Source organism: Narcine bancroftii, chromosome 10 (genome assembly GCF_036971445.1).
Source record: "Narcine bancroftii isolate sNarBan1 chromosome 10, sNarBan1.hap1, whole genome shotgun sequence".
Taxonomy (NCBI): domain Eukaryota; kingdom Metazoa; phylum Chordata; class Chondrichthyes; order Torpediniformes; family Narcinidae; genus Narcine; species Narcine bancroftii.
Genome location: NC_091478.1, coordinates 75,406,672 through 75,426,772, shown reverse-complemented (window position 1 = coordinate 75,426,772; position 20,101 = coordinate 75,406,672). Strand labels below are relative to the sequence as shown.

The 20,101-nt window shown below is 38.9% G+C and overlaps 1 protein-coding gene across 7 annotated transcripts in view; it reads right to left on the bottom strand.

The window, feature by feature from the left end:
* Positions 1–20,101, bottom strand: part of LOC138744765 (uncharacterized) — an 88,787-nt gene that overhangs the window by 16,110 nt on the left and 52,576 nt on the right. For all 7 annotated transcript variants that reach the window (XM_069901397.1, XM_069901398.1, XM_069901400.1 and 4 more), the window contains 3 exons: positions 19,658–20,068; positions 4,414–4,647; positions 1,099–1,451 (listed from right to left, as the gene is read on the bottom strand). In XM_069901397.1, coding sequence (XP_069757498.1) covers positions 1,099–1,451; positions 4,414–4,647; positions 19,658–20,068 — 998 coding nt within the window. The remainder of the gene's footprint in view (positions 1–1,098; positions 1,452–4,413; positions 4,648–19,657; positions 20,069–20,101) is intronic.

Below are 20,101 nucleotides of genomic sequence, written 5' to 3'. Positions count from 1 at the left end.
CATAGCCAGCTCTGTGGAAGTTTGTGTGGAATAAAGCCTGTTGAACAGACTTTATGTTTTGTGTCTGCTTCTCCGCTCGATAGCGCATCACAGGAAGCAAATTCAGAGCAAAAGGTTTGATTAATTCTCTTGAAATGAACCTCATAATATGGCTGCATCATGCTACCAGCTACACAAAGAAATGAAGAGATATTAGTCATTATTTCAATTAGTAATAAAATTAAAAACTAATTGCATATTTATACCCAAAAAAGGTATTAGGTTAACAAATTGTTTTCATTAAAGGAATGAAATATTTTCATCCAATGAACATATTATCATTTAAATTTAAATGTAGACATACAGCACAGTAACAGGCCATCTCAGTTAATGGTCACTAACATCTTAACTCACTGGTAGAATGATATCCTGATCAGATTCTGTTCTACATACATGCTTCTTTGAAAGCACGCATGATCCTGCTGCACACAGTAATCTTCTTGCACTAACATACTAAAATTCTCCTCTCCTTAGTTTCTAACATCATTCACATATTTGACCCTGATAAACTTTTTAACATACAGCACAGTTCATGTAACAGCATTTATTAAATAACAAACTGAATACATAAAATTCCTGGCTGGAACCTGATTAAGGGTTCCGAAGAAGAACTGTAGAAAAAAAAAAGTTAATTTATTTTCTGTGAACTTCCAGCATTTCCTGTTTTATGCAAACAAAAAGGAGTTTAAAAGAAATTAAGGAGGGATTGTTTAAGTGCATAAAGGACTTATCATGATCTCAAAAAGTGCCAATGAATATCAGTCAATTAATTATTTTGACTGAGGTCATGGCTGAAATTGTGAGAAAAGAAATCATGAGAATAAGTCCAACACAGCATATCGTCTCCTGGAGGCAAAACCTCCAATTATACTGCAAGGTGAGAAATATGATGCCACATGTAGGCTGGGGTGAGGGAAAGGGATGGAATTAAGAATACATTCAACCAATATTTTAAGTATTTCCCCTATATACCACGCTACATCAATCCCCTAAAACTGGAGGAAACCTTGGCTATATATGTTGGAGCCATATTAAGGTCAAATAAGCACAATTTGTTACCTTTCTTTCATAACTTGGCTGCATATGCATCAATGAACTGCTTGTTTTCTTCGGAACTAATTTAGCCTCATATTTTTCCATATTGGCTGTCATGAGATGTCTCTCTGGGATCCTATTGGCTGCATGACCTATGTTCATGTGGTCAGTGAAGCCCCTCCTTGAGCCAACGGAATAAAGAGATGCAATGGAGTTGGTGGGTGATATTAAATTTTGTCGATCAACTATATGATCAGAGGATAAAGTTCCATCATGTGGCATTAGACCGCTAGAAGGCACCCTTGCTTTGTCACTGCTAGCACTGTCATCTACGTGGATTCTTCTATTACTTCCATATGTGCTGGATGTTTTTGAGACTGGGCAGATTAAGAAAAAAGAGCAGGAAATTATTATTCCTTCATGACTAACTTCTTATATATTTTTCAAGCTGTACTGATTTTTGTTCCAAAATTCTTTTTTGATTCATTAGATTCTCTCATGTCCTCTTGTTTGGAAAAACAAGCGGTCCCATCTCAAAACAAAATTCCAAGAAAATGATTTGCATTACCCAATTTTAGATTTTATCACTGGACAGTGAATATTAGATATATTATCATTTGGAATCATAATGAATGCTAAGGTGCTTCAAAATGGATTGACTTAGAGATTGAGTCTACTAAAATCATTCCTTTCAATACTTCGAGCATTATTTTGGCTTCCAAGTTAACTGATCATTTGGTACACACTTTCAGAATTTGGTTTCAATTTAGAAAACATTTTGGATTCCTTAGGTTTTATTGATTAGCTCTATTCTACATAACTCCTTTCTTTTATTTACCTTCGGTTATATTCAGTGGCTAAGATGGGTAACCAAACTTTTCTAGATCTATATATTGACCAAATTATCTATTAAATTTAAAATACTTTTTTTGTTATTTACAGATTAGGAACTTTTAAAATTCTTTAACTTTGAAGCTTCCCCGGGATTTAGATTTTAACCTAACTTTAAATCTAATCATAAAGGATTGCTTTCTGCCCTTTGTGAACTCTTAAGATCTAGGAATATTTCCCTAGAAATTATGGGAACAAGACATTCAACAAACAGTTGCTGAAACTACATGGGATTCTATTTTGAAATGTGTTCACTCATCTCTTTGTGCTACGCAATCATTAATTCAATTTAAAGTAGTCTATCGAGCCCACTTTTCCAAGTTTCCGTTAGCTAAATTTCATCCTCGAATTTCCTCTAAGTGTGATAAATGCATAACTGAGGAAGGTACATCGTATCATATGTTTTGGCTATGTCCCTCTCTCTTTAATTTCTGGCAAGGGGTATTTGCATCTTATTGTTAGTTCTTAATATTTAACTGGACTCCTAGCCCTTTCATTGCTATTTTTGGAGTGGTACAATATCAAACCAGCAACCACAAAGAAGGCATATCACACGGGGGTAAAGATGAACAATTACTTTATTAACAAAAATTCACCTTCAAACTTTAATTCAAAATCCCCCCCCCCTTTTATAACAATGTCCACTGGTTACTATGCAAATTTCTATAACAGTGTAAAACTAATAAATTTCCCAGCCTAAATATAACATATTAATTGAAGTCTAAGTTATATTTCCAACCAGCCCATAGAAAAACTTGGACACAAAACAAACACAAAACACACAAGACTCATAAAACTTCGATCTCAACCAAAGCAAAGATCATAAAAATTCAGTTTGTTTGGTCAACTGAAGCCAAAGGATCTTTGAGAGAGAGAGAGCACAAAATTCGAAGTTGTCTTCTTGTGTTGCTTGCAGAGAGAGAAACATCTGGCTTGGTCTGGATCCTTCTGGCTGCCTTCAGAATGTTCATCCCTTTTTGAAATCCCAACATTCTAAACTGTCTTCCAGACAATGACTCATGTTTTGGGCCTTCTTCCACTCCACAGCACCCCCAGTGGTGGTTTATCATCCAAGTCCAGAAATCTTTAGATCATTTTCTGCACATGCTCAATCTGTCTCCCACTCTCTTAGCAGTCCACCTTCACCGTTGCTCTCTAAGGCAAACTGTCACTTTTCAACACAAAACCACACAACAAAGAACTCTGTAACAGGAGTGAGTGGGCCAGTGGATTTAATAGTGGCTTTTTCACAATCCCGTGTTGTGACTTTTGCTTCCCTCATTGCTAGAAGGGCCATTTTGCTGAGATGGAATGATAATGTCCCTCCCACTCACACTCAATGGTTGTCAGATGTGATGGCATGTCTGTCTCTAGAAAAAAATTCAGTGTACTACTACTATAATGGAGTTTAACTTTATTTCTCTTTGGGGACCTTTTCTCAATTATATTCAAAACTTGTAGATCAATTACCTTTGAGTTTTTTTTCATGACCCCATAGTTATTATTAGTAGTAGTGTACTCCTCAACTTGTCCAGCAGTCCTCATCGGCTGGGATTTGATTCTTAGTTTAGGAATATGTTTCTTTTTCCCTTTTTTCCATTTAATAACAGGCACCATGTTCATTGTTATTTGATACTTGTAATGATATTAATTTACTTTATTATTACCATATGTACCTATGTATTGTGCATATTAAAACCAATAAAATGATTGAAAAATAAGATTTATTTTTCCCTCATAATTAATTTTGTCTTTCCATTTTTACAACATTCAGTTTACCTCAATAAATATTACAGCCCTTTTACGCCTTTCTTAAAATGTGTAGTAGTGGGAAAGTGAATGGGATTAATTTGCTGAATATTGGAAGTTCCTCTGCCAAAATGAAACCTGACTTTTACTTTATTGTTCTTCCAAACATCATAAAACAGGATTCAGATAAAATTACACCACACAATTAAACAAAAAACAGAGGTTCTTACATTGCATACAAATACTGAGATAGTATTTGAAAAAAAAATACTCTAACAATGAAATGTCTTTACTCCCAGGATAGTCCATAATATACTAGGCCTCAGAAGCCAAAGTACATACATCAACATGCTTATCAGGAACGGAAAACAGACATCTCAAAATATGCCAAAGAATTTTAAGTGTGGAGAGAGAGATGGGACATTTAAGGAATTAGATAGAAAAAAAATTCATTTTTTGTATGGTTTTTACTTTTTCAGCGATGCAGAAATCGGACCTGAAATTTGTAATAAGCTTTATGTATATGTATTTTACTAATAAATTAGTGGGCACTTCAGAGTTCATGTTTCAGCAAGAATTAGAAATGCTTAAGATAGAAGATTTGAAAAAGTCAATCAAGTAATATGATATTAAAATGCACTGCAAGAAAAGTAAAAGCTTCTCAAGAAAACACAAAATTTAAAATGTGAATACTTTTACCTGAATCCAATTTAAATAATCGGTCTCTGTTCATCTCAATGGTTTCTTTATCTGTCTGATGTCTTACGTATGAACTTGGAGACTCCAGAGTAGATTGGTAGGTTTTTGCATCAATGTATGGTGACCTGTGATAATCACGTGATGTAATAGTGTCCGTTTCAATGTTTGCAGAAATATTTTTCTTTCCAGAGGTATCTGAGCAAACCAAAGGGTTTCTTTCCTTCTTGCAACACTCTGAAGAATGACCATATTCTGAATTAATAGAACCATTATGATATTTCTCATCTTCACATGAAGCTTGTATTTTATCTGAAAATTATACTCCATTTCCATCTTTGGATCAACTGTAGACATTCTTCCCAAAAGAACGCAAAGAGGATTGGACTGGGGATTGATCATTTCTAAAATCATCTAATTATACAAGGACACAGGATACCATTATAATAATTAAGACATATCAAAATGTGAAATAACTATATTAGTCCAAATTAAAATAAAACATTTAAATATAAAATTTTAATTAAATATTATAAACATTATTTGGAAGTTCCTAATATTTTACCACCAATTTCTATCCTCTTAAAGCTTAAATGTACTGAACCCAATGCATTCAATTACACAGTTTAAGTATATTTTTTTATTTTCATCCCAAGTCTTGTAGTCTGTTCCTCCTTACTCATTGTTCACTTAGAAATATTTTGGTTGGCTAAAGGGAGGTAGTTCAGCATCATAACCAGAAGGAAAACAGCTAGAAATCTGAGAAGAAATATGTGAGAAGTACGTTTTGTGTTGGCTTCCATTTGAATGGAGTCAGGAAAGTAGCCATGAATTTTTTTTTAAATGGTTGAATGTGGCATCCCTGAAGATCATTTCTCGTTCATATCATGACTTGTCTTTCAAAAAAAAACATTTGTACCATTTTATCTGAGTCAATGCAGGCTGAGTGGGAAGGAAAGAAAAAAAGATCCTTATACATAAAATCTAGATTTGAGGTAAAAATGTTAAGAATTGGAGAAATTTTCTTCTTTTAGGGCAGCACGATTGGTGTTGCAGTTAGCGCAACACCTTTACAGCACCAGTGATCGGGATTCGAATCCCATGCTGTCTGTAAGAAGATTGTATCTTCTCCCTGTGTCTGCGTGGATTTTCTCCGGAGATTCCAGTTTCCTCCTACCATTCAAAAACATTCCTGGGGTGTAGGTCAATGGAGTGTAAATTTGGCAGCACAGTCTCATGGGCTGAAATGACCTGTTACCATGCTATATGTCTAAATATAAAAATTTTAAATTTGAATGTCATGAATTTCCATTTTGATGCAATTTCAATCAAATATATGATGGCAATTTTATGACATGCATCATGCTATCTGTTACATGGCTCCATGCACATTAAAATGCATTACCAAATTATATGGATTACAATCGAATTACATGGAATATGTAGCTATTACTATTACTTTATTCTGTTTATCGATTGTGCAAATATACCCAATGCACAGTCAGTGCAATGGGGACATTTGATTACAATAGCTGGAAGTCATAAAATTGAACCCATAATTACTTCCACATTTTTTGTTGTGTGACAGATTATATGGATATGTTTTGGGGAGATAAATTGGGAGAGGTTTGTTAGAGTAGGTTACCTATAAACACTTTAAAACAGATCTTATTTGAAATAATGGAACCCTGCTAATGCTAGACATATTGTCTCCAAAGATTTTGCAAGAGCTTTGGAGCGTGTCCAAGAGACTTCACTAATGGATTGTTGTTTACAAATAGGCAAGAGATGAAAGAGCATGTTGGAGCCACTTCTGTCTGGAGCTGTTCTAGGAGGGTCATGTGGTTTGGCAAGCAGAGAGAGTCAAACAGGTTTTTTTCTCTGTGTGAGAGAGACACACACAGATATCACTTCTACAGTGTTACAGCCAGTAACAGCTGCTGGGACTGGAATAGGACAAGCTGGCAAGCTTGTGTAAAGCCCCATTTGGAAGATGGGTTTGTAAGTGCTTTGTTCAACCTGGTCAAAACACTTGTCTAATGTTTCACTTGGAATAAGAGAAACAAAAAGGCACTTTGTGGTGACCTAAAAGAAAGAGGTTATCATCTGGAGAACCCCAAGGAGGCAAGTTTCTTTAGCACGACACTGAAGTGGCTGATTTGAAAAAAGAATCAGTTGTGGGTGTCAGTGTACAATGAATCTCTCTCTCTGAAAACCCACAAGAACTTCCTAAGTGGTAACCATTTACCTTTCAAGCACCAAAGCGTGGTGAACTTAATAAATGTTAAATTCTGTGCACAGTATGAGAATTGCCTGCAACCAGTGAACTTGGATGAATGAGAAGTGAGATTGGACTGTGAATCAAAGAACTTTTCTGAACTTACACACACATTACATAAACATGCGCTTAGAATTAGAAGGGGGTTAAGTTAGGTTAGTTGAGTCAATAGTGATAAGTTAACATGTGATTCTGTCTTCATGATTAAAAATCATTAAAAGCAACTTTTGTTTAAGTAACCATTTGTCTCGGTGAATATCTATTGCTGCTGGGTTTTAGGGTCCTCTGGGCTCGTAACAATGTCCTATGGCTTTTATTTTTTCTTTTTGTTTTTTGAAAATTTTACTTAAGACTTTTACAAAATTATAAACATTATAAATATGTAAAATGAAATACACAGAGAAAAAACAAACAAAACTCCCCTTTCCCCCCTCCCCTCATTTAAACTATCCCCTCCCCACCTCCTCCCCCCCTTGGAGCCTTAAACACAAAAAAAATTCTGAGTAGTAAATACTTACTGTTTGGTTTGCCAATTCTGTATAAATCGTCTACTTAAGATCTATAGCCATATATTCTAAATATAAACTCCACATTTTAACAAAAAAGGAAGTTATTTTGCAAATTATGTTATTTTTTCCATATATTCATTGTGCCATCTTTGTATATTCAACTCCACCTCATTTTTCCATGTAGCTGCTGTACATTTTCTCGCTACACTGCTAACCCTAATCGTACAAAAGCTAAATACGATTTGTCCATCTGTAACCTTGCATTTAATACATTCATATAACCTAATAAGCACAGCATTGGATCCAAATGCAAATCAATTTTAAACAAATCTCTCAAAAACTTTATAATTTTCTCCCAATAATGTTTAACTTTTCCACATGACCAAACAGAATGCATAAAAGTATTTTCCCCACATCTAAAACACAAATCTGACAACTAAATCCATATTTCTTCAACTTTTCAGGAGTTAAATATAATTGATATATAAAATTATAATTAACCACACTGTACCTCACATTAAGTAATTTTTTAACACTATCAGTACACATATTTGACCATTCTTCCCAGGACAAGACAATATCTAAATCATTCTCCCATTTCTCCTTCATTTTATTTCTGTCAACTTTATTCATTTTTTCCTGCAACAACCTATACATATCTGAAATAAACCCCTTATTTCCTTTATCTGCAATTAACGTCTCGAATTTCGTTTGACCTGGTAAAATCAAATACCGTCCAAAGTTTATTTGTAAAAAATCCCTAACTTGATAAGCAAGAAAAGAATTTAATGAAATACCAAATTTCTCTCATAATCTATTAAATGTAGAAAATCTACCTGCCTCAGAACAATCCTGTATCATACTAATTCTTTTCATTTCCCAATTTTTCAAATAAGGATTATTTAAAGAAAAAAGGATTAATTTATTTTGAAATATCGGTGATTTTATAGACATTTTTCCTTTAGAACCTAGAAGTTGATTTTGCTTATACCAAATATCCATTATATGCCGCAATACAGGTAATTTATATTTTTGTAACAATTGAGGACTCCATTTATAAATAAAATTACCGATGTTATTTTCAGAAATCTGATCCAATTCGACTTTTGCCCACATAGGTGATTGTTCAATATCAAATAACCTATTAATAAATTTCAATTGTGTCACCTCATAATAATTTTGAAAATGTGGCAATTGAAGGCCATCCAATTCATACCGCCATGTTAATTTTTGCATAGAAACTCTTGACAATTTACATTTTCACAAAAATAATCATATTACTTTATTTAATTCCTTTTAAAAATTCTTTGGTATTACACCTGGAATAGATTGAAAAAGATATTGTATTTGGGGATAAATATTCATTTTTATACAATTCACTCTTCCAATTAAAGTCAATGGTAAATCTTTCCAATTACATAAATGAGCTTTAAATTTATTTAACAATAGTATATAATTTAAACTATATAAATATTGATATTCTCTATTCACTACAACTCCTAAATATTTAACTTTATTAGACCATCTAAATTTAGTAATTTGTCTACACTCTGTATAATCTTCATCTGATATAGATAATATCTCACTTTTTTCCCCAATTAACTTTATAACCTGAAAACATACCATATTGATTTAACAAATTTTGCAAAGATTCTAACAAATCTTTAGGATATGTCAAATATATCAACACATCATCTGCAAACAAATTAATTTCATACTCTTGTTCTCCTATTGTAATTCCTTTAATACCAGAATCTTGCCTTTTAGCATGGGCCAGAGGTTCTATTACCAAAGCAAACAAAGCTGGCGAAAAAAGACAACCCTGTCTAGTTGAACATGACAAATTAAATGCCATTGCGATCTGTCCATTCGTCATCACTCTTGGTGAAGGACTGGTATATAAGGCTTTGATCCAACCAATAAAAAGCAGACCAAAATTAAATCTTTCTAATATTTTAAACAAGAAATTCCATTCAAATCGGTCAAATGTTTTTTCTGCATTTAATGCTACTATCATTGGTTGATTCACCTGTTGTCTTGCAGCATTTACTATTGAAATCAATTTAACAATATTATCTGCAGAATATTTACGTTTAATAAAACCTGCTTGATTTTGGTAAAAAAATTTGCTAATCTATTAGCTAATACTTTCACCACAATCTTATAATCCACATTTAATAAAGATATTGGTCTATATGAAGCCACATTTAAAGAATCTCTATCTTTTTTTGGAAAAACAGTTATCAATGCCCTTGAAAAAAGATTCTGGAAATGAACCAGTTTCAGTTGCTTGTTTCAAAAATTCTATGTATATTGGAAACAATAAATCATTAAATTCTTTATAAAACTCCATTGTAAACCCATCCTCTCCAGGAGACTTCACTCCAGGCATTGATTGCAGTGCTTCCTTAAGCTCTAAATCTGTAAATGAACTATCTAAATCTTTAATATCTGTCTCACTTAATGATGGTAAATTTAAATTAGATTAAAAAAAGATCAATCTGATCTTTACCTAGAGTACGCTCTGATGTATACAGATCTTGGTAGAATTTTAAAAATTCCTCATTAATTTCCTTTGCTTATATGTAATCTCTGAATTCTTCCTAATTGCATTAATCGTTCTTGATGCTTGTTCAGTTTTCAATTGCCAAGCTAAAACTTTATGTGCTCTTTCACCCAATTCATAGTAACGTTGCTTCAATTGTTGAATCATTTTCTCATATTTATAAGTATTATAAAGTAATAATTGCAAAGTATTATAACGTAATTTTAATTTAGATAATTGTATCTTATTATCTTCAGTAGAATTCTTCTGAAACGCTTTCTCTAACACTTCAATTTCTTTTTCCAAATTTTGACTCTCTAATACATATTGTATTTTTAACCTTAGCTGTATAGCTAATAATCTGACCTCTTAAATATGCTTTCAAAGCATCCCATAAAACAAATGTACTCTGTACTGAACCTTCATTCATTTGTAAATAAAAACCAATTTGATCTCTTATATATTTAACAAAATCAGCCCTTTTTAACATTTCATTAAATCTCCAACAATAGGCAGTCTCTACCACCTCAGTACCCAGACAAGAAACTAACAATAGAGAATGATCAGACAATGTTCTACTTTTATATTCAGCATGAATAAACCCACCCTGCAACTGCGCTGAAGCTAAAAAATAAATCAATTCTAGAAAATGAATTATGTCAAAAAGAATAAAAAGAAAAATCTTTTTCCGTTAGATTCAATTTCCTCCATAATTCAACCAAATTCAAATCTCTCCTCATCTCAATTATTCTTTTTGCCATTTTAGTTCTCTTTACAGTTTTCGGAGATTTGTCCAACAATGGATCTAAACAGCAAATGAAATCCCCTCCTATCAAAACATTTTCATTTGATTAATTCAGATTTTAAAAAGCATCAGTAACAAATACTTCATCATCATTCATCAACGTCCAAGTTTCAGAAAATATTTTACAATTAACCGTCAATACTCTACCTGCATTAGCAGAAAAAGAAACTAAAACAAAAGGTACTTTTTTATTTACCAAAATCGCAACCCCTCTGGTTTTCGAATTAAAAGAAGAAGCAATCATATGTCCTACTCAATCTCTTTTCAATTTCAAATGTTCTTTCTCTGTCAGATGAGTTTCTTGCTTAAAGGCAATGTCCACCTTCAGCTTCTTAATATAATCCAAAATATGTTTCCATTTTATTGGATGATTTAACCCCTTAACATTAAAAGTTGCAAAATTCAGGATATTCATTACACCCTACAGAGTGGCACCCAACACAATCAACCCTTACACTAACTACGGCTCCTTTTTAAAAAAAAATAAATCCCCCTCCTAAAACTAATTTAAAAAAAAGAAAAATAAATCCCCAAAGCAAAACAAATATTTTAAAAAACCCTCCCCCTCCCCCCAAAAAAACTGCACAGTAGTACCCCTCTTGTTGACCAGGTGTAGTCAATACCACTAGTGGCAGATGACTTCAAATTCAACAGGGCCATCTACCCCTCCCCGGCCAGAATTTAAAAAAACCCAGTTCATCCCTTTATTGTCCAGGTTGAATTTGAGTATCTTCCATCACTTCCACCAATTGCATCGTTTCCATCTTCTGCAGCCCATTACCATTTCCATTCTTAACCTTGGCAACGTTGACCAACGGCTTCCTCAAAAGATCGTGATTCAACTTGTTGTCTGGCAATGAATTAGCAAAAGTTAATGCATCTTGAGCTTTCTCAAAAAACTGATCCTGATATTGCCCATAAAACACCTTCAACACTGCCGGATATCTAAATGATGATTTATACCCCTTCTTCCACAACACTGTCTTAGCCTGATTAAACTCCTTATATCCCTGTATAACCCCTTGACTTAAATCAGCATAAAAGAAAACCCTGCTGCCCTGAACCATTATTGGGTTCTGATCAACATGGGCTTTCTGAACCTCAAGATTCAAAATCATCTCCCAGTCCTGATATCTTAAACATCTAATTAAAACCGCTCGAGGAGACTGCTCCGGGAAAGGCTTCCTTCTTAATGCTCGATGAGCTCTATCCAATTCCAATCCTTCTGGAACTGATTCCTCCCCCAACATTTCCGGAATGCATTAATGGAAAAATTTTGTAGGGTCTTGTCTTTCAATATCTTCAGGAAGTCCAACTATTTTTATATTATTTTGTCGACTTTGATTTTCCAAAGAACCTATTTTTTGCAAAAATACATTCTTTTGCACGTCCCACCCATTACAGATTTTTCCAGCTGGTCCATTCTATTTTGTACTTCATCCACCGCAATTAGACATTTATTGAGATCACCTTTCATGGCAGCAATTTCTCCACACATATCAGACATTTTCCCTTTTACTTCAACAAATTGTTCATCTATATTGTGAAAACCAGTTGTTATAAAGGCCATAATATTTTCATTTTGCTTAGTTAACTCTTCAAACATTGTAACCACATCAGGTCCAGGTGAAGGATTTGTTTGAGTAGGTGAAGTAACAGATATAAATGGAGAAGCCATTTTTGTAGTTCTGGACCTACCTTCAAATGCTTCTGCTCCCATCAATAATAGTTCCTGATCATCTTTATCCAGGTATTCAATGTGCTCTTCTTCTTCCTCTTCTGGCACCAGTATTTCTTCTCTGGCCACCCTGCTGAGTATTTGGACCCCAGTCCATATCGGCCCAACCTTGTCAGCTTAACGTGGAGCAGGTCCAACTGCACAATGGAATTGATCCAGCACTTTGTGGAATCGTGACATCGGGCGCATGGCCATAGGGCCCATAGAGCACTGCCGACTGCGCTTCCCTGCTCACATCCCTATGTGCCCGTGCTCAAATCACCACCCCCACCCACGCTACTTTCACCATATCAGCGAATGTCCTGGCTGATCGCTTGGTCTACATCAGCGCCATCATTCGTCTGCTGGAACTTCGGAGAAGCCAACCTTCTTTCAGACTCTGCTGAAGATGTCCTCTGAACGGTACTCTTGAATGGTATCCTTCGGATACATACTAAATCGATCCTGGTGCTACTCTTGAACGGTATCCTTCGGATACATACTAAATCGATCCTGGTGCTACTCTTGAATGGTAGGCCCAGATTTTTCACTTTTTCCCACAACTTTAATAACTAATTTCTTTTGTTTCTGACCTCTTCCTTTCTTCATTTATTTTAGCCCCAACACTCAATATTCTGTCTGATAAGTTTTTTGAACTTTAACAGTCTTTAAATTTCAGGCATTAATTAGTCTAGTCAGGGAGAGACAGATCCCACGTCCTCGTCCTACGCCATCTCGCCATGCCCCACCCTCCGCTTTTATTTTTTCTGAAGCTCTTAAAGAGAGCAATCTTTCTGTTATTGTGCTGTTTGTACCAGACTTCCTCACAGAGGGAGCACTGTGTGTCAGTCATGGGAATGCAGAAACATGGGTGATTAGCTAATATTTATGTGATTTTGGTCATGATTGGAAGTGGCATTGTTTGGAATGTTGACACATTTGGATCAGATATTCATGATTTGTGCTTAAGCAGATACTTAGGAACTCATCCACAACATAGGTACCGTCACAATAGTTTTTGAGCTTATTTCATTTATAATTGCTAATGGGAAGTCTACATGTGATGATCATCGCAAGCTCAAACTATTTAAAATACTGCAGTGCCAAACAGCTGGTAGAAGCTGAAGGAAAGATGTCCTGATAAATGTGGTTTGAATACAAGGAGGACTGAATGGAATTACATTAGCACTCTTTGCAAAGGTCGTTCGAACGCATACACATATTTAGATCGTGTTTAGCAGTTTAGCTTTTGCACTAAAAAAAGTCATGCATTCCGTCAATAGGGTATCACTTCCAATCTTATGTTTGAAAGTATTGAGGTGAAGTTATATAGGGCTCTAGGTCCCTTGGACATGACACAATCTCAAACCATTTCAAATTACTCTGTTCTTTTCTTTTGTTAATCATACTGGACAACTTCCGATTTTTGCACCATTTTCCACGTTCTTGCGCACTCATATCCCTCGAAGCTTCTTTATACCTCCTGTCAATTAGTTTAGAACTAACAGTAAACTTGGAAATATTATATTACATTTGGCTCTCTCGACCAAATCATTGATATAGATTATGATTAGCTCAGACCCAAGCACCAATCCTTGCTGTACCTTATTAGTCAAGGTACCTTCTGGCCAACTTTGCTCTCCTTCGAGTCACCAATTTTTAATTTCTGTCAATATATGATCCCTGATTCTTTGTGCTCTCATCCTGTGAGTGATCTTTCTAGTGGGACTTTGTTTATGGAGTTCTGAAAATTCCTACAAACTGCAAACTGCATATTCTATTGGTAACATAAACATATTATTCTTTTCAAAGTCTATTTATTGTATGTTCATGGTAGATTCCACCAATTCAAAAATTACTGTGACATTCACAAATATTCCAAATTTACTAGGTATCCAGAATTAAAATGAGCTGAAAATTATCAACTCAAGTTCACATTTAAAAATTAACATATTTGAATAATTAAATCATTACCAACAACAAATAGTTTAGGAATATGTTATTTTTTTCCCTCTTTTCCATTTAATAACATGGGTTCATATGGACCTTGTTCATTGTTATTTGATACTTGTAACTTGATATTAATTTATTGTTGTGGTGCACATCCTCGTGGCGAACTGGCCCCCCTTTTACTGCCGCGCCAGCGGGGTAGCCATGAGAAGATGGTACTGTTGGGGGACCTCCGTGCCATGTGGGTTAGAGCAAGGCGTGCGCCTCAGGTGAGCATGGTGATGTCATTGCTGACGCAGAGTTCATGCCATCCTTAATGGGATGCACACAAAGTTTGAATAAACCATTCGTTGAAACCTCCAACATGGTCGTGGCGTCTTTCAATCTGTGTAGCAGTCGCCACATTGGTGGCCCCAGCAAGTCCAGTCTGTTTCTGGCCTCCCGATGTGGATTCACAGCAATCAATGCAGTCGCAGTGAAACTTCCCCCTTCTGGACGCATGGCCCGTGCACTTGGTTCGGGCAGGCGGACGCGCGTTCCACCTCTGACACATCACATCAGACACCATGATGTTCTACCATGTCATAAGCAGACACGATGAAGAAACCGCAGCCAGGGTGGACAACCCACAACCCACCGGAGGCAGATAAATACCTCGCTCTCAAAAACGTTCTCCTCTGCACCTTCGGCCTCTCCCTGTGTAGTGCGCGTCGAAAGAACTAAAGACTTGTTGATCCAAACCAAGGCTTTTATTAACTAAAAGACTGGAGCATATCACAAATAGGTTGACCAGTCCAGAATGACCTGGTCTAGCTAGGAGCAATCCTTTAAGACCTGCCAGTAGGTGTGGCTACGCTCTCAACCAATCACAGTTCTCCTACACTACCATCTGAACATATGTACATATACACATTGGTGATAGAATCTGTACTATCACACCCCACGGCAACGCGCCTCCAGGCTCCTACACCTGGATGGTCTGGGTGAACATCACCTGCCCTCATTGATGAAATGCTGGTGGTAGCAGAGGGTCACAGACCCTGTTACCTTTTCAAACAAATTTTCCTCGAACAGATGCCTGAGGATATACAATTCCTGCTGGCAGATGAGGATTTCTCAGATCTTTACCAAGTCACAGCCCGCATAGATGTCCTCTGGCAGACCAAGTGAGAAAACAAGGCACCTGCCCAGGGCCCAATCGGCTGCAAGCTCCCCACAAGCACAAGCCAGAAGAACACCACTCCACCTGGTGTTTCTACTATCAACGTTGGGGGTTCTATGCACGCAAGTACAGGCAGCCCTGTACTTTCCAGGGAAACAACCTGGCCAGCCGCCATTAATGGCTGCGACGGCTGGCCGCACGAACAGCCTCCTGCATGTTACCAACAAGTCCAGTGGCTGACATTTCCTGGTAGACACCGGAGACGAACTGAGCGTGTTCCCACGACCGCCCTCGAGACCTGCACCCGCGTACAGGTCCCAACCCTACAGGCAGCCAACGGATCCTCCATCAAGACCTTCGGCACATGCAGTGCACAGATCCAGATCGGCAAGGACAAGTTCTGCTGGAAGTTCATACTGGCCTCTGTGGGCACAGCGCTGTTAGGAGCCAATTTCCTCCGGGCGCACAGCCTGTTGGTGGACATCAAAGGCAAGCGGTTGGTAAATGTCCGCACCTTCCAATCCATCCGCCTCGACGCCACAGATGCATGTGGCCCGGGGATAGCTTCCATCAGTGCCCCCAAGGACAAGTATTCTCGCATGCTCAACAACTTCCCCTCCATCCTGCAGCCACAGTTTACTTCCACCATGCCCCAACATGGAGTCTGCCACCACATCTCAACCCAGGGACCCCCCTCCATGCAAAAGTCAGGCAGATTCCCCCCCGAGAAGCTGCAACTGGCAAAGGAGGAGTTCTCCTGACTGCAAGAGCTGGGGATCATCTGCAGATCGGATAGCCCTAGGGCCTCCCCCATCCACATGGTACCCAAGCCTTCCGGGGGTTGGCGCCTATGTGGGGACTACCGTCGCCTCAATGACACAACCACGCCGGACCGATACCCCATCCCGGACTTTAAGGCCAACTTGCATGGCTGGTTTTCTCAAAAGTCGACCTGCTACAGGGTTACCACCAGATCCCTGTCCACCCTGATGACATCGGCAAGACCGCGATCGTTTGGCCTCTTTGAGTTCCTGCGGATGCCCTTCGGCCTCAAAAATGTGGCCCAGACATTCCAATGCCTGATGGATATGGTGGGAAGAGACTTAGGAACTTCATGTTTATCTATCCCAACGACATCCTCATCGCCAGTTGGGACCACAACAAACACAAGGTCCATATCCAAGCACTATTCACCGGCCAGGCAGAGCTTGGCCAAGTGCCAGTATGGCAAACGGTCCCTGCAGTTCCTGGGCTGTACTATCTCCACGGACGCAGGCGCACCGGCACCCAAGAAGGTCGCAGCATATGCCAGTTCCCGAAGCCTGACACCCTCGAGGGTCCACAGGAATTTGCCAGCTTGGTCAACTTTTACCACCGGTTCATCCCAGGGGTGGCTCGCATCACACGGCCATTGTTTGCACTGATCGCTGCCAAGAACAAAACCCTGGAATAGACAGAAGAGGCCAAGAACGCTTTCGTTGCAATGAAATACGCCCTGGCGAGCGCCACCCTAGTAGCCCACCTGCAGCCGGATGCCAACACCACGCTCTCAGTGGATGCATCAGCTACGGCTGTCGAGGGCATCCTGGAGCAATCAGTCAATGACCAATGACACCAGCTTGCCTTCTTCAGTAGGCACCTCCGCCCCCCAGAACTGTAATACAGTGCCTTTGATAGGGAACTCCTGGCCCTGTACCTGGCAATCAGACACATCTGGTACTTCCTGGAGGGCAGGCCATTCACCATGTTCATCGACCACAAACCCCTAACTCAGACCCTAGCAATGTCAAAGGACCCATGGTCGGCGCACCAGCAGCAACATCTGTCCTACGTATCAGAGTTCACCACTGACATTCGACACCGAACGGGTAAGGACAATATCATGGCAGACGCGTTCTCAAGGCCCACCATCCACATCCTCGCCCCCGGCCTGGACGACACCCAGTTGGTGCGGCGCAGAAGGAGGATGCAGAAACACAAGCTTTCCGTACTGCCATCACGGGTCTCCAGCTCCAGGACCTCAAGTTGCCGGACAACCCCGACACACAGCTCTGCAACGTCTCCACTGGCTCACCACGCCCAGTAGCCCCACTGCAATGGAGGGCGCAGGCCTTCAGCATGCTCCAAGATTTGGCCCACCATCAGTCAAGACCTCGGTTTGCATGGTCACGGAACGGTTCGTGTGCACGGCCTCAAGAAGCAGGTAGCCCAGATGGTGAGGAACTGTATGCAGTGTCAGACTTCCAAGGGCTAGTGCCATGTAAAGACCACGGTGCAGAATTTTGACTCCACGGCCAAGAGGTTCGAGCACATACACCTCAACATCATGGGCCCCCTGCCGGTGCCCGTGGTCGCCTGCTATTTGTTGACGATGGTTGACCGCACAACGAGGTGGCCGGAAGCCATCCCACTGAGGGACACGTCTGCCGAGACCTGTGCCAGGAACCTAGTCACACAATGGATCGCCAGATTCGGGGTCTTGGCGCACATGACAAGCAAAAACGGTGCCCAGTTCACATCCGCCCTCTGGTCACAGCTGGCATGTCTCTTGGGGAACAAGCTCCAACAAACCACCGCATAACATCCCCAAGCCAACGGCCTAGTGGAGCGCTTCTACTGGCACCTAAAATCGGCCCTCATGGCTCGCCTAACCAGTCCCAGCTGGACAAATGAATTGCCCTGGGTCCTGCTCGGCATCAGAATGGTTCTGAAAGAAGACCTAAAGGTATCCTCCACGGAGTTGGTCTACGGCGTGCCGCTGTCACTACCAGGGGAGTTCTTCGGCCCGAGATTGGCAGTCGGACCTTGCTGGCAGACTTGCGGGGTAAGCTCGCCTCATTAGTGCCCGCCCCACTGACCCACCACGGAAGCCGCCCATCCTGCAACCCCAAGGAGCTGGCCACGGCCGATTTCATTTTCGCCACACACTGCACCCCTGCAGCGCCCCTACGAAGGCCCTTACAAAGTCTTACAACACTGAGGCAAGACATTCACCCTGGACATCAGGGACAAGGGGGAATTATTCAACTCAAGGCAGCTTAAGTAGACTTTAGCCAGCCGGTAGTGATGGCCCAGCCGAAACAATAAGGTCGGCCGAACAGGCAGCGAGACGTGTAAGCCAGTTCTTAGGAGGGATATGTGGTGGTGCACATCTTCGTGGCAAACTGGCTCCACTTGTACTGCCGCGTCAGCAGGATAGCCACAAGAAGATGGCGCTATCGGGGAAAATCCGAGTCACATGAGTTAGAGCAGGGCATGCACCTCGGGTGAGTGTGGTGAAGTCACCGCCGACGTGGGGGCGGAGATCACGCCGCCCTTAAAGGGACGCGCGCGAAGTTTGAGTAAGTAGTTCGATGAATCCTCCAACGTGGTCGTGGTGTGTTTCAATCTGTGTAGCGGTCGCTACATTATTATTCCTTTCTTTGGCTTGACTTCGCGGACGAAGATTTATGGAGGGGGTACTACCATATATACATATGTGCATGTTAAAACCAATAAAAAGATTAAAAAAGAAGAATTATTATTCCCTCATGATTAATTTTGTCTTTCCGTTCAGTTTACCTCAATAAACACTACAGCCCATTTATGCCTTTCTTAAATGTGGAGTAGTGGGAAGATGAATGGGCTTCATTCGCTGAATATTGGAAGTTCCTCTGCCAAAATGAAACCTGTGATACTCTGGATTTTACTTTATTGTTCTTCCAAACATCATAAAAAAGGATTCAGATAAAATTACACCACACAATTTAAAAAAATCAGAGTTTCTTACATTTCATACAAATACTGAGCTAGTATTTGAAAAAAATACTCTAACAATGAAATATCTTTACTCCCAGGATAGTCCATAATAAACTTGGCCTCAGAAGCCAAAGTACATACATCAACATGCTTATCAGGAACAGAAAACAGACACCTCAGAATATGCCAATGAATTTCAAGTGTGGAGAGAGATATGGGACAATTAAGGAATTAGAGAGAAAAAAAATAATTTTCCTTGTAGATTTTACTTTTTCTGCGATTTTATTTTTTGCAGATGCAGAAATCTGACCTGAAATTCGATTTTAGTATATTACAATATACTAAAATTGTATTAAGCTTTATGCATTTGTGTTTTACTAATAAATTAGTTGGCACTTCAGAGTTCATGTTTCAGCAAGAATTAGAAATACTTAAGATAGAGGATTTGAAAAAGGACAATCAAGTAATATATTAAAATGCACTGCAGGAAAATTAAAAACATCTCAAGCAAAAACACAAAAGTCAAAATGTGAATACTTTTACCTGAATCCATTTTAAATAATCGTTCTCTGTTCATTTCATTGGTTTCTTTATCTGCCTGATGTCTTACGTATGAAATCGGAGACTCCAGAGTAGATTGGGAGGTTTTTGCATCAGTGTATGGCGGCCTGCGATAATCATGTGTTGAAATAGTGTTCGTTTCAATGTTTGCAGAAATAATTTTCTTTCCATAGGAATCTGAACAATCCAAGGGGTTTCTTTCCTTCTTGCAACACTCTGAAGAATGACCATATTCCGAATTAATAGAACCCCTATTATATTTCTCATCTTCACATGAGGCTTGTATTTTATCTGAAAATGATACTCCGTTTCCATCTTTGGATCGACTGTAGACGTTCTTCCCAAAAGAACGCAAAGAGGATTGCGCTGGGGATTGATCATTTCCAAAGTCATCTGATTATACAAAGACACAGGATACCATATTAT